This window comes from Rosa chinensis, chromosome 7, assembly GCF_002994745.2.
Source record: "Rosa chinensis cultivar Old Blush chromosome 7, RchiOBHm-V2, whole genome shotgun sequence".
In the NCBI taxonomy this organism is placed as follows: Eukaryota; Viridiplantae; Streptophyta; class Magnoliopsida; order Rosales; family Rosaceae; genus Rosa; species Rosa chinensis.
Window position 1 is genome coordinate 30785787 of NC_037094.1, and position 12355 is coordinate 30798141.

At 47.4% G+C, this 12355-nt stretch overlaps 1 protein-coding gene across 1 annotated transcript; it reads right to left on the bottom strand.

Annotated features, from left to right (window-relative positions):
- Positions 1-4291: 4291 nt before the first annotated feature.
- LOC112177767 lies at positions 4292-5200 on the bottom strand. Its single transcript, XM_024316024.1, has one exon. It carries the CDS (start codon positions 5198-5200, stop codon positions 4292-4294), a length of 909 nt encoding a protein of 302 aa, XP_024171792.1.
- Positions 5201-12355: the final 7155 nt, after the last annotated feature.

Below are 12355 nucleotides of genomic sequence, written 5' to 3' on the forward strand. Positions count from 1 at the left end.
TGTTCAGGCCGAGAAACAAAAGCCAATAGTAGAGGAGACTCTTGAGGGAGAGTCTTCTCATGATGAGGATCCCGCTAAGGTAATTTAGTTAAGAACGATCCCAAACCTGTATATTTGGTGATTTTCCCCTTTTTGAGTTGTGATTCTTTTCTCGTACAGGTCACTGCCGTCCTCGCTCACAAACGCGACCGAGCTCAATTCGTCAAAGAGAGTTTTGAAGATGATGAGCATCTGGGAATGCGATTGGTAAACTCCGGCCCTATCTTATCCTATTTAAATTTTAAGATCTTTACTATGTATCTTTTGACAGGTCCATCAGAGGACCACTGGTCCCTCTCGGCTAAGCGAGGCTAGATCCTCGGTCGCTGCGGGGGAAATGGCCTCTTCTCAAATTCAGGTGCTTCTGCCCCCTGCAGTACCGGTGCCCTTTGTGGTGATACCAGTTTCCGATGAAGATTCTCCAGAGCGTCTTAACATCTCCGTTCCCACTAGGATCCCAGCTGATGATCGAGTAGTGGAGGAGATCCCCGCGACAAATGAAGTTGGTCCCCTTATTTCTTTGGGTCCTCCTGCTTTATCTAACGAACCTATAATCCAAGAGGTAGGCTGTTGCTTTTCAAAAGCTTTCCATTTTTCTCTTTTAAATGGTTCTTCCTTCTGAGAATTTTGGCATGATCAGGATTTGTTTCGCATTGAGGTGGTGGCTATAAACGCTGAGGGTCCTATCGGCAGGATAGTCGCCCTAGAGATGGAAAATGATGTGGACAGTGGTGGTGCCCCCAAGTCTCGCGAACAAATGAGACACCGGTCGAAGTTGAGGGCTCTGTGCTTGAATCTGCTCCACTTGTCCATGGTGAGCCGCGAGTTGAGTTCCCAGATTCTCCCGCGGCTGAAGGGACATACCAACCTGTTGAAGATGAAGAAACTGAGGAAGCTGTCCACCCTTTAGCATTGGTGGTTCGTGATCCTCCTCCTGCCACTAGATTCGAGAGATTGATGAGGGTGTTGGAGGTAACTCCTCCTTCTGCTATGGATGAGGCTAAGATGGTGCTTCGCGAACATCTAGGTCCTCGGGTATTAGAGCCTAGCGTCCTCCCGTGAGTCTTTGAAGCCCTAAGGTATCTTCACCAGGAGAAGGCATTGACCCTGCAGCAATTTTGTGCCATTGACGCTCTGCTGAATGAGTTTGGTAGGGCCCGCCGAAGTCAATCAGTCGCGAACGTCCAGGCTCGCAACGCTCGAGAGGCTTTAAATAGCCTTACCCGAGAAATGGACATCTCCCGCGGTATTTTAAATGAGCGAGCCATCCGCCTGCGGGAACTACAAATCCAAAGGTCCGACTTCAAACTTCAGATCGAGGACCTCCAAGCCCGTTTAGCCTCTGTTGTGAATACGATTGCTGCAGAAGAAGCCCAACTCGATGAACCTTTCGTTGCTTATGAAGAAATGGGCCGTAACCTGGCCTGTGTCAGAGAACGGGCCACTCAGGCCGAAGCTGGTACCATTGCGACGAACCTCCGCGTGGAGGAACTTTGCTTGAAATTGAGCTTCGCGGGCCAATCTCTGTAGGCCTCCTCAAAAACAGTTCGGTCTCCTCACGTGCTATGAATCCTCTAATAATAGCTAACTCCTTGAAAACCGCTCAGTCTCCTCACATGCTACTAGTCCCTTTTTTCCCGAGATTTGGAATCACTAATCTCGATTTACTGACATGGGTTTGACTCTGTAACTATCCATCCAAGGGTGGAGATTTTCCTGAAGTCCCTATAAATAGTTGTATTTTGGGCAGGGAATACTCACAACAAATCTTCTGAAATATTCAAGAAATGGCCTTTCAGTCCTTGTTTCTCTTTCTCCTTCTTCGAAAATCTTCCCCTCATGAAATGGCCTTTAGCCTCTAAATTTTAGGCTTTATGGCGTAATCTCAAGCCTGGGTTAGCCCTTATGGCGTAATCTCAGGCAACCCCTTATTTCGGCCTTCTGGAAGTCTGGATGGAAAATGCCAGGCTTCAGATTGGTTTAGAAACACGAGGGGGCTCCAAGTGTGGAATTTCCGGTCATGCGAGATCATCTTTGTTAGAATCCCACACGTGGAGCGAAACGGGGAAGGGAGGAAGGCCACTTTGTGTTTCGTCTTTCCTTCTCTATTTCCTTCCTTCTAGACCCAGCTCATGTTGTGCCCTCTAAATGGAAAGGGCTTTGGTTATCACCTCCTTCTCCCCCTCTCTCTTCTTGATAGAATTTTGGAGGGATGGACTCTTTGAAGGAATGGGTTCAAGCTACAAAATGGCTGTTTCCATACTTCACGTCCAACTAATAGTGGTTACCAAGGCTAAAGGGGGTGCAGAGACTCAAGCCGATATTCGGTTCGTTCACTCTCTGCCCCTCCGAGATATAATGGCCCGGCTCAACTAGATGTTGGATTCCATAGCTGCTTCCACTTGAGGGGGCTTGGAGGCTCCATTTTCTTTCACTGGAGTCTCCCCTTCTCATGGATAATGGCGTTGGCCAAGCCTATGTTGGATTCCTCTGCCACTTCTTGGGATAATGGCGTGGCTCAAACCGAAGATTCCTGTTTTGTATTCTAGCCACTTTTGGCTTTGTAATGAATGTACTGCTTTTGGCCGTAAAGCCACTTTATGAATACAATATTATTTTCTTATTCTAATATTCAAATATCCGTGAGGAGCCAATAATTGTGTCTCGCAAGGCCCCAAATATAGGCCCTCATAGTTGTATATGTACTGCTTTTGGCCGCAAAGCCACTTTATGAATACAATACTATTTTCTTATCCTGATATTCATATATCCATGAGGAGCCAATAATTATGTCTCACAAGGCCCCAAATATAGGCCTCCATAGTTGTATATTCAAGAGCTTCGAAAATAATATGAACTTTAAAATATGTTCCGTGTCAAAAAGAGCCTCGCGGCGAAGGTTTTCAGAAAATCCACACCTCAACCCTATTTTCCCGCGAAGGTGTTTTCTCTGTGCGAGAAGAGACAAAGCTCAAAAAATTTTCCGGAGCCGCTGACTCAGCTTAGTATACTGTAGTGTTGCTAGGTGTAGCGAAGAAACAATTATGGGCCTAAAAAACAGGCCTTCATGAATGGGCTTCGCAAGTGTAGGAACACTAGAATTGCCCCCCATGTCTTATGCGAAGAAACCGTCTACGACTCCTCTGAGTCCCAAACATTGGGAAAGTATTTGTTCAAGTATCTGCCATAGATAGGGTTATGATGGACATCTCCATCCAGGTCCTTGAGATGAAAAGCTCATTTCTCTAAGATTTTATAGATGATGTACGGGCCTTCCCATCTTGGAGTCCATTTGCCCCAACCATCTAATTTTTTACCAAGCGGGAGAACTACTTTCCAAACCAACTCTCCTTCATTGTAACTCCTTCCCCGCGTCCTCTTGTCATAGGCGCGAGTGACTCGTTGCTTTTCCATGACCAAACATCTAAAGCCTCTAAGCACTTTTCGCTAAGGTCTTCATGTTCCTGCCACATAGCTTGAACGTAGTCTTCTCCAATGAGATGATGTTGCTCTTGAACTCGTAATGATTGGACGTTGACTTCCAAAGGCAAGACTACATTATGGCCAAACATCAAAGCATAAGGTGTTGTCACGGTGGGATTCCGCTTAGATGTGCGGTAAGCCCAAAAAGTCTCATAAAGTGTCTCATGCCACTATCGTGGATTAGCTTCCAACATTTTCTTCAGCAAATTGATGATGATCTTGTTGCTGGTCTCCGCTTAACCGTTAGACTAAGCATAATAAGGACTGCAATGGACGAACTGTATTCCCCATTCTCTTGCCAGTTTATCAACTTCACCACCCATGAAAGCTGCCCCCCCCCCCCCCCCCCCCCCCCCCGGTCCAAAAACTTCTGGGATACCAAATCTGCAGATGATGTTCCTGAACAGGAATTGTTGCAACGTGCCACCAAATGCTTCCTTCAAAGGTTCTGCTTCAACCCACTTTGTAAAGAAATCAGTTGCAACGATGATGAATTTGTGTTGAAGTGATGAATGTGGGTGAATCATTCCAATTAAATCCAGCGCCCATCCTCTTGCGGGCCAAGGCTTTACAATGGGCTGCATTAGAATATTAGGGACATGCTGGACTGGCCCATGAGCTCGGCAGTCCAAACAACCTTTAGCAAACACGATACAATCCTTCAAGATACTGGGCCAAAAATATCCATGTCGTCTGAGTAACCAACGCATCTTTGGACCTGCCTGGTGAGCGCCGCATATGCCGGAGTGAGCTTCTCGCATGAGTTGTTTCACCTCGCTGCCATAAACACACCTATGCCATCTTCTCCTCTTCTATGTAGCTCATTATTTATGAGGAAATAGTTGAGGTCAAGGTAGCGAATTCTTCTATCCACAGTCTGATCAGGATGTTTGATATAATTGATCAAAGGGATGCGCCAATCCACATTAATGGGCTCCAAAGTCGCTACTGACGTGTTGTCTGGAGGATCTTTTCTCGCCATCCAAGAAGGAAGCGTTCGACGCTCTACTTTCAAGATTCTCTCGCGCACGCCATATCTCAGCGTTACCCCTATTGCCAGCTGGGCCAACTCGTTCGCGGTGAAATTTCGTTCGCGAGGAATATGCTCAAGATCCACGTCATCAAACTGGTCCAACAGTTCTAGTGTCCTGTTTAAATAAGGGACCAGCGCAAAGCTAACGCACCTGAACTTTTCGCTTAGCTGATTGATGACCAGGAGAGAATCTCCAAGTATTTGTATGTCTCTGACTCCTATTTCCAGCAGTACTTCTAGGCCTATGATTAAGGCCTCATATTCAGCCTGGTTGTTGGTACATTGAAACTCCAACTGGAATGAGTACGAAAAGTGATCTCCAGCCAGATTCTTCAGTGCGATTCCTACTCCGGCCATGGTATCTGTTCGGGAACCATCAAAGTACAATACCCACGGCTGTAACATGACCGCTGCCTGGCCATCGGTGAAAGGTTCAGAGCAATGTATATGACATGCCTTTCCCCATAAATTTGTCGCGACCTCTAGCTCGCGAAGCTCTGGAGCGTCTAGCATGGGATGATGCACTAGAAAATCCGCAATGGCTTGACCCTCAACAGCCTTTTGAGGGACATATTGTAAAGAAAATTTTGAAAGAGCCAAGACCCATTTGCCAATTTGACCCCTAAGAATGGGCTGCGACAACATATATTTGACTAGATCGATCTGAGTGATAATGCATGTAGTAAATGACAACATGTAGTGGCGCAGCTTACATGCAGAGAAGTATAACGTTAAACATAGATTTTCCATTGGTGTGCACCTGGTTTCGCAATCTGTTAACGTTCTGCTAAGGTAGAAGATGGCATGCTCCACTCCCGTTTCATCATTTTATGCCAGAAAGTTGCCTATTGAAGCTTTCGCCGCTGAGATGTAAAGTTTGAGAGGTTGGTTTGGTTTCGGAGGAACGAGAATTGGTGGATAGGTTAGGTAGGCCTTTATTCCATCAAAGGCCTCTTGATGCTTCATTTCCCACACAAATTCTGTTTGTCCTTGCAGCTTTAGTAGAGCAGAAAAAGGCTGAATCTTGTCGACGGAATTGGAAATAAACTGTCGTAAGAAATTGATTTTTCCCAACAACCTTTGTAAATTCTTCTTTGTTCGCGGCGGCGAGGCATTGATAATTGCTTTAGCTTTATCTTCTGATACCTCAGTGCCTCTCTGATGTAAAATGAATCCCAAAAAATCACCTGCTTGAACCCCAAACACACATTTGGAGGGATTCATCTTTAGCTTGTGACGCCGCATACGTTCAAAAATTTTTCACAAATTTGCAATTTGATTACACCGCTGCTTGGATTTAATGACTACGTCATTTATATAAACCTCTAGAATCATCCCTGGAAGATTAGGTTCATTGCTCGCTGGTACGTGGCTCCCGCGTTCTTCAAACCAAAAGGCATGACCACGTATTCAAAACTTCCCGCAAAACCTGGGCATCTAAAAGTAGTTTTGTGTCTATCTTCTTCCCCCACTGGAATCTAATGGTAACAGGCAGTTCTGTCCATAATGGAGAGAAGTTCATGACCAGCTATTATGTCCACCAACATGTCTGCTACTGGCATGGGGTAAACGTCTTTGGGAGTGGCCTTATTGAGATCGCGGTAGTCGACGCACACCCTCATTTTGCCATTCTTCTTTCGAACCGGAACAACAGTGGATAGCCACTGATTATACTTGGCTACCTTGATGATTCCTGACTTATACATCTTCTCGACTTCCTCCTTAACGAACACCTGGGTTTCTGAGTTCATTCGCTTGGACTCCTGCTTCACTGGATTTTGATCTAGGATAGTCAACAGTTTACGGTAGACCAAGTCAAGAGATAATCCGGGCATATCTTCATATTTCTCTGTGAAACAATCCTTATATTCCCGCAATAAATTGATGAGCCCCTGTTTTTCATCAGGCTCTAATTTTGCGCTTATTGCCACTTTCATTGGCTTCGCGTCACTGCCCAAATTTACCTTTTCTGTAGGATCTCTAAACTTTGGCGGTGTATCATCCAATGCTGCTGAAGCCAATCGGATAGGCTTTTCTTCCTCAACTTGATAGGAGAATTCTTCGTCGATGTATTCCAATGTCGCTATTTGAGCATAGGCATCTTTTTCGATCAAATATGAAGACAATCTATCATACAAAGAATGAAAGGCCGCTACCTCTTCCTCCATGAGGTCGTGATCCATTAATTAAAACTTGAGATGGCACCGCATGTCCAGGCCTTTCGAGGTCCTTTTTTTCAACCGCGAGACCCCATTGTGCCAATTCAAAGGCCGTCACCCCTGTGGGGCGGCCCTTATCATCAATACCAACGACCTGTAAAGAAGAGATTGGTTCTAGGTAGTACCTTGCATCCATGTAGCTGGCGGACACCAAAAAAGGTCGCGGGTCTGCTTTGACAATTTTCGCCTTGTCCGCGACTTTGTTCCATATGATCAGCTCCTGATGAAGGGTGGATGTGACACAATAACTCCTGTGGATCCAGTCGCAGCCCAGAATTGCTCTATATGCCGCATAGCAATCTGTAACAAAGAAAGCGTAAACCCCTTCTTCTGGACCCACCTTGACTTGTAGGAAAATCAAACCCAATGTTTTGTTCACAGTCCCCGCAAAGTTCTTTAGCGTAAGGGACGTGGATTGGATGTTCTCTTTCTTGATCCCTAGCAAATGCATGGTTCTGGTGGTCAAGACGTTGACTGTAGCACCTGTATCTACCATGAACTTGCTAACCTTGATGCCATTTACATCGGCGGTGATATACAATGGCCTCATGTGTTGCGCCATTGCTGGCGTTGGCTTGCTGAAACCCATGTCCTGGTCTCTCACATTGGTGTCTGCAGCCTCTGCTACTTTGACCTCCTTCGGCGTGGGTTTCTTTGAGAGAGATGACGCCGCTGAGGTGATCTTGAACGTTCGTTTGTCCAATGATTTATCATCCTCTGCTTGGCAGTCCTGAGCTGCCACTGGCAAGGCATATTTTGATGATAAGATATACACCATGTTACATGTAATGTCCAACATGTCTGCTTCTTCTGATTCTGCTGCGGGAAAGCTCAAGTCCATTTCCTTCGCGAACTTGCTTGCGCCGTGAGCAACTAGCGATCCTTCTTTTTTGATCATGACCTGCACTTGTTGATCCGTCGCAAATGAAGCCCCTTCTGAGTTTGCAACCACTATGCTTTGAACCTTCTTAGGCCTCCACTGCACAATTGCAAATCGATTATCTTTGCCCCCCAGCCTGTTAGAGATTGAAGGCTCGCTATCTCTTCCTTCGTGAGATATTCTCCGCCAAATACTAACTTTATGAGCTGGCAGCGATTCTCGCCTCGCGGGAGCTAGGGACTTCTCCTGACTATCTTTCCGGCGAGTGCTGGTTTTTGAAGCCCGTTGTGACATCTCAGGACGTCGCTGGAAAACCCGTGGGGAGATGAACCTTTTGGAGGTCAGTGCCTCTACCTGTCTCTGGTATTCTTCTGGAGATCTCACCAACTACGATGGTTTAATCAACCCATGATCTAGTGCTTCTAAGGTTCGCTTTGCTTCTCCAAACTTCCGCTGGAGTTTTCTCTTCCTTGAAGAGCTCATCTCCACCTCCTTGCCCTTCTTCTGTGTATACCATCTTCCTTCTTTGATGGAGGACGTTGGCGCCGGGGGAATATAAGGTCTGGTCGTAACATCAGGCCATTCGTTCGCCCTTTCTCTTTCTCTCGCAACCTTCAGCTTCTTGAACAAGTTAGAATCCTTTGGGGAAGAAATTCCTGACCCAGCGTGCGTTCTTGGGCTACCTAGCTGGAAGCTTCTAGAATGTGCTAGTAACTTCACTGGTGGTAAGGAGCCAAAGCGAACAGTCCGTTCGTCCTCTTCATGCAATGCCTGGATATCACATTCCTCCTTGCACCGTGAGCATAGAATAATAGGTGGAGCCGCCTTGGATCTCTGCTTCGCGAACTGTTCCGTCACCTTTTCTAAGCCCCCGATGGTATTATCTAGGCTCCGCCTCTGTTGATCCTTTGTACCCCAAACCACGTCAACCATGTTGACTCTAGTGTCTGGGAAGGGATCCAAATCTACCAACGTCGCTGTTGTTGCTGACGCTTCAACCTGTAAGCTACCATTATTCAACTAGATCTAGATTTGCTCTTTCAACTTGACACAGTCAGCTGTGTTATGATTCCACAAATTGTGGAGCTTACAGTATTTCTTTCCCCTAAGCTAATCTGGTTTGGGGAATGGCCCGAAGTCGGTCTTCACCATCTTCGCAGCAATCATCTAATCTGAGATCTCATGAGCTTTATTCGCATCATAGGTATAACTTGCGAATTCAGTTTTGGTGAAGACCACCAACTTGTGTTTCACCGGCTATTTGCACATCTTCAGCTGCTTTAGCACTGATGCCTTCTTTCTGGTGAGCTCGAGTGTTGCTACTTCATCTTCCTCGAACTCTTCAACCTCTGCCAGGCCAGATTCCTTTCTACTATAGTAAGGATCGTAGGAACTTGATTGATGGCTGAGCGCAGCCACAGTTCAGCTTTTCCTTGGGATGTATGTTCCTTTTGAGCCGTTTTTCATAGCGTCCATCTCCCTGAGCAAGTGCTCGAAACTTCCTACTTCTGTGATCAGTTCCCCCATGGAATTAAACATGCTTCCATGCTGCTTCTTGCGTTGGCGAGGCTTTAAGCCTTTGATTGCCAACTTCACCAGTTCTTTCTCCGGTAGAATCACGTTTAACTTCCCCTCCTATATCTGGAAGCGCTGAAGGTATGTGACAGCAGATTCAGTTGGCTGCTGAGCCATCTGAGTAAGTGAAGCCAGATCTACCTCGGGCTTGATACGCCCTAAAGTTTCCTTGAACAGCTTTTCCATCGCGGGCCAACTCGCAACTGATCCTGGTTGCAGCTTAGTGAACCAGGTGAAGGCAGCCCCAGACAAAGAAGTGGCGAAGATCTTACATTTCATACTGTCATTGTTCTGGCATTGGCCACACTGTACTCAAAACCTAACCAAATGGGTCGCGACACTTTCGACTTCCTCTCTCGAGAAAGTGGGTAACGTGATGTTCTTATATCCCCTAGGATAAGGTGAGTGCATAATGTGCGGTGGGAAAGGCCCCTGATAAGCCTCCTCCAAGTTAGGCCTCTAGTTCGTGGTCCTAATCATTGCTTCTACCTCCTCTCTCCTTACATATCCCAGATCAGGAAGAGGAGGTGGGTGAAACACTGTGTCATCAGCTGGCTAGATCAGAGGTGGCACTTGTATTAGAGGTGGCGCCTGTGAGCCATGGTTAACCAAAGATACGCCGCCTCCATGGGTTATGTTGGGTTGGGTTGATGTCTGCGACGTAAAACCCGCTGCTGGCTGACCCTTTGTAGCCACGGTGACCTTCGCTGGACTTCCAACCTGGTCGATACCATAATGGCTTGCTGGAGGCTAATCTTTGTACACTTATTCATGTCTGTCGCTGTCGTATTGGGGAAACGGGACATGGTCAACAAGGGTCCCTTCACTGATTTTCAAAGTTCTGGTTCCTTGCGTGATTGGCAGCGTGGCGTTGTTCTTTCCGCTCATTGCCAGAGTAGTTTCCTTACTCCTGACTGATGCGGCAATTGTAGTTAGAGCGGAAGTGGTCGTGGTGCCGTAGCTAGCTTTTTCTCGAGCGTTCGGTGGTATGTATTTGCCTGACCCTGTGGGCTGGCCGAGAGATCCTAGAATAGCATTGGGATCCCCCAATGTCTTATTCAGAACCTCTTTAGTCTGATCATCTCAGCTTTTTGCATGGCAACTTGGATCGCGGTATTGGATCCCTCATTGCGAATAGCCGCGACCTGGGTAAGAACGACCTTAGTTTGAGCTGCTTGGGCATTTATCATGGTCACGAGCTATTCATGCTACTCATGCGCTTGTCGTGACATGCGGTCTATATACCCTTGCATTCACTCCGTATTACGCTCCATCTCAAGCTTGACTTTCATGATTAGATCGATGGACTCCCGTCGCTGTTAGTCGTCTTTGCCCAGAATTCCCTATTGTTCTTTTGCATAATATCAAGTTGTACCTCCAACCTGGCGTCTTCTGGGATAGGGATGGGCACAAAATCATTCGCTTTCACCTCGTCTTCAACCACCCTGGTGGTATCAGACGCTCATCCGGCCTCATTAAGCTGGGCGATGGGAACTACCTCGCCCTTAGTAGCGGGCTGTTGACTTTCTCCTCGTTCAGTTAACATCTCTGTCGATAGAGGGTGGGGAGAAAATCTTTGAATTACCTGTTCTTCAGAAAGACCATAACAGTCTGCACGCAAGTGCGGTCTGTAACTGGAGGTCTTGTGTTTCGGGCAGTTAACGTAAACCTTTTGATAAAGGTTTGCGCTTGACTTCCCAATGGCTACGATCGCGAAGAAACGCTATGCAGTAGGTCCCACTGGGCGTGCCAAAATGTTTGGCTCCAGTTTTGTTGCAGCTGCCGTTCGGGTGCGGTCGTCGGGGGTGTCCCTTGACGTGACTTCTTTTGATCGTGTTTATACCTACACTAGCAAGCTAGTTCTCTACATCACCAAGCATAAGTAACACCCACTTTGGGAGATCCACGAGACATGGCAAGGCCCAACCGTGACATCCATCGTGTAGCCCTATGTTCAAGCTACGCCACGGTATCCAGAAGAGGCAAATCCGTCGCCGGGAAGCCACCTTTCCGACCTTGCCAACATGCCCTCACAAATAGGCTTTCTAGACTAGAAATGGTGGTTGCTTGTCCCACATCGAAAACAATGTAAAGGAAGAGCATTCCTTCACCTATAAAAGGAACTCTCCTCCCACTTAAACACGATTCATTCCAATCCAACTCCATTACACACTTTGTAATGCGCTTGAGCCGCAAGGCTCAACACACTAGTATAAGCTTTCAAGTGGACGTAGTTTCCCGCTAAGGCGGGAAACGAACCACTATACATCTCGTGTCAATCTCTCTCTCTCTCTTTCTCTAAAGCTAACTAGAGATCCCGCTTAATCTCTAACGTTAACATTGGCGCCGTCTGTGGGAAGCCAACACAAAGGCTTCGTCAGCTACCACGAACTTTGACCCAAAAGTGTCGAGTCAACACTCATTCAACATCAAATCGGAGTCGGTCAACGCCGGCGGGGTCGGTCAACGCCCGGCGGGGCAGGTCAACGCCCATCAAGGCATGGTCAACGCTGAACCTCCAAAAAAAAAAAAAAAAAAAAAAAAAAAATTTCTCAGGACACCCAGAAAACTTCTCTGGGCACCCCTCCAATTTTCAAATTTCCCGCCAGACTTCATCTCCGCTGAACTTCAACTTGCAGCTCCGCCAGCTGCAACTCCTCCGCTCCGCCCAACTTCCATCTCTGCTGCTGATCCCCCGCTGAGCCTCCAAACTCCGCTGAGCTCCTCCTTCCTCGATATATTAGCAGCCATGGCCAAGTTGCTTCATCCACCTGCTGGGTCAGCGTCCATCGGACCGGTCTCCGCTAGCGAGCTCGAACATCAGCTCCGCAAAAAGCTCCGCCGGACTTGTTCCGTTGTACTTTATCAGCGGATAGACTCCGCCCAACCCTCCTTCTCAGCATCCCCAGCGCCTTGCTCCGCCCAGTGCTGCACCGCCCGGCTCTCCCCTGCTCCGCTGCTCGCACATCATCGCTCCGGTCTCAGCTACAGGCTGCAGCGCCGGTGTGCAGTCCCCGCTGCGAGCTCCCTGTCGCATGTTGCATCTCCGCCGGAATCTAGCAGCGGACACCGCTCCGCTGAACGAGAGCTTTCGCCGGCCATCACCGCTTGGAAACTCCGGCAACT

What these genes read in the sequence shown, in the direction of transcription:
- LOC112177767 (XM_024316024.1), bottom strand. Translation starts at nt 5,200, where the DNA reads ATGTTGTCGCAGCCCATTCTTAGGGGTCAAATTGGCAAATGGGTCTTG.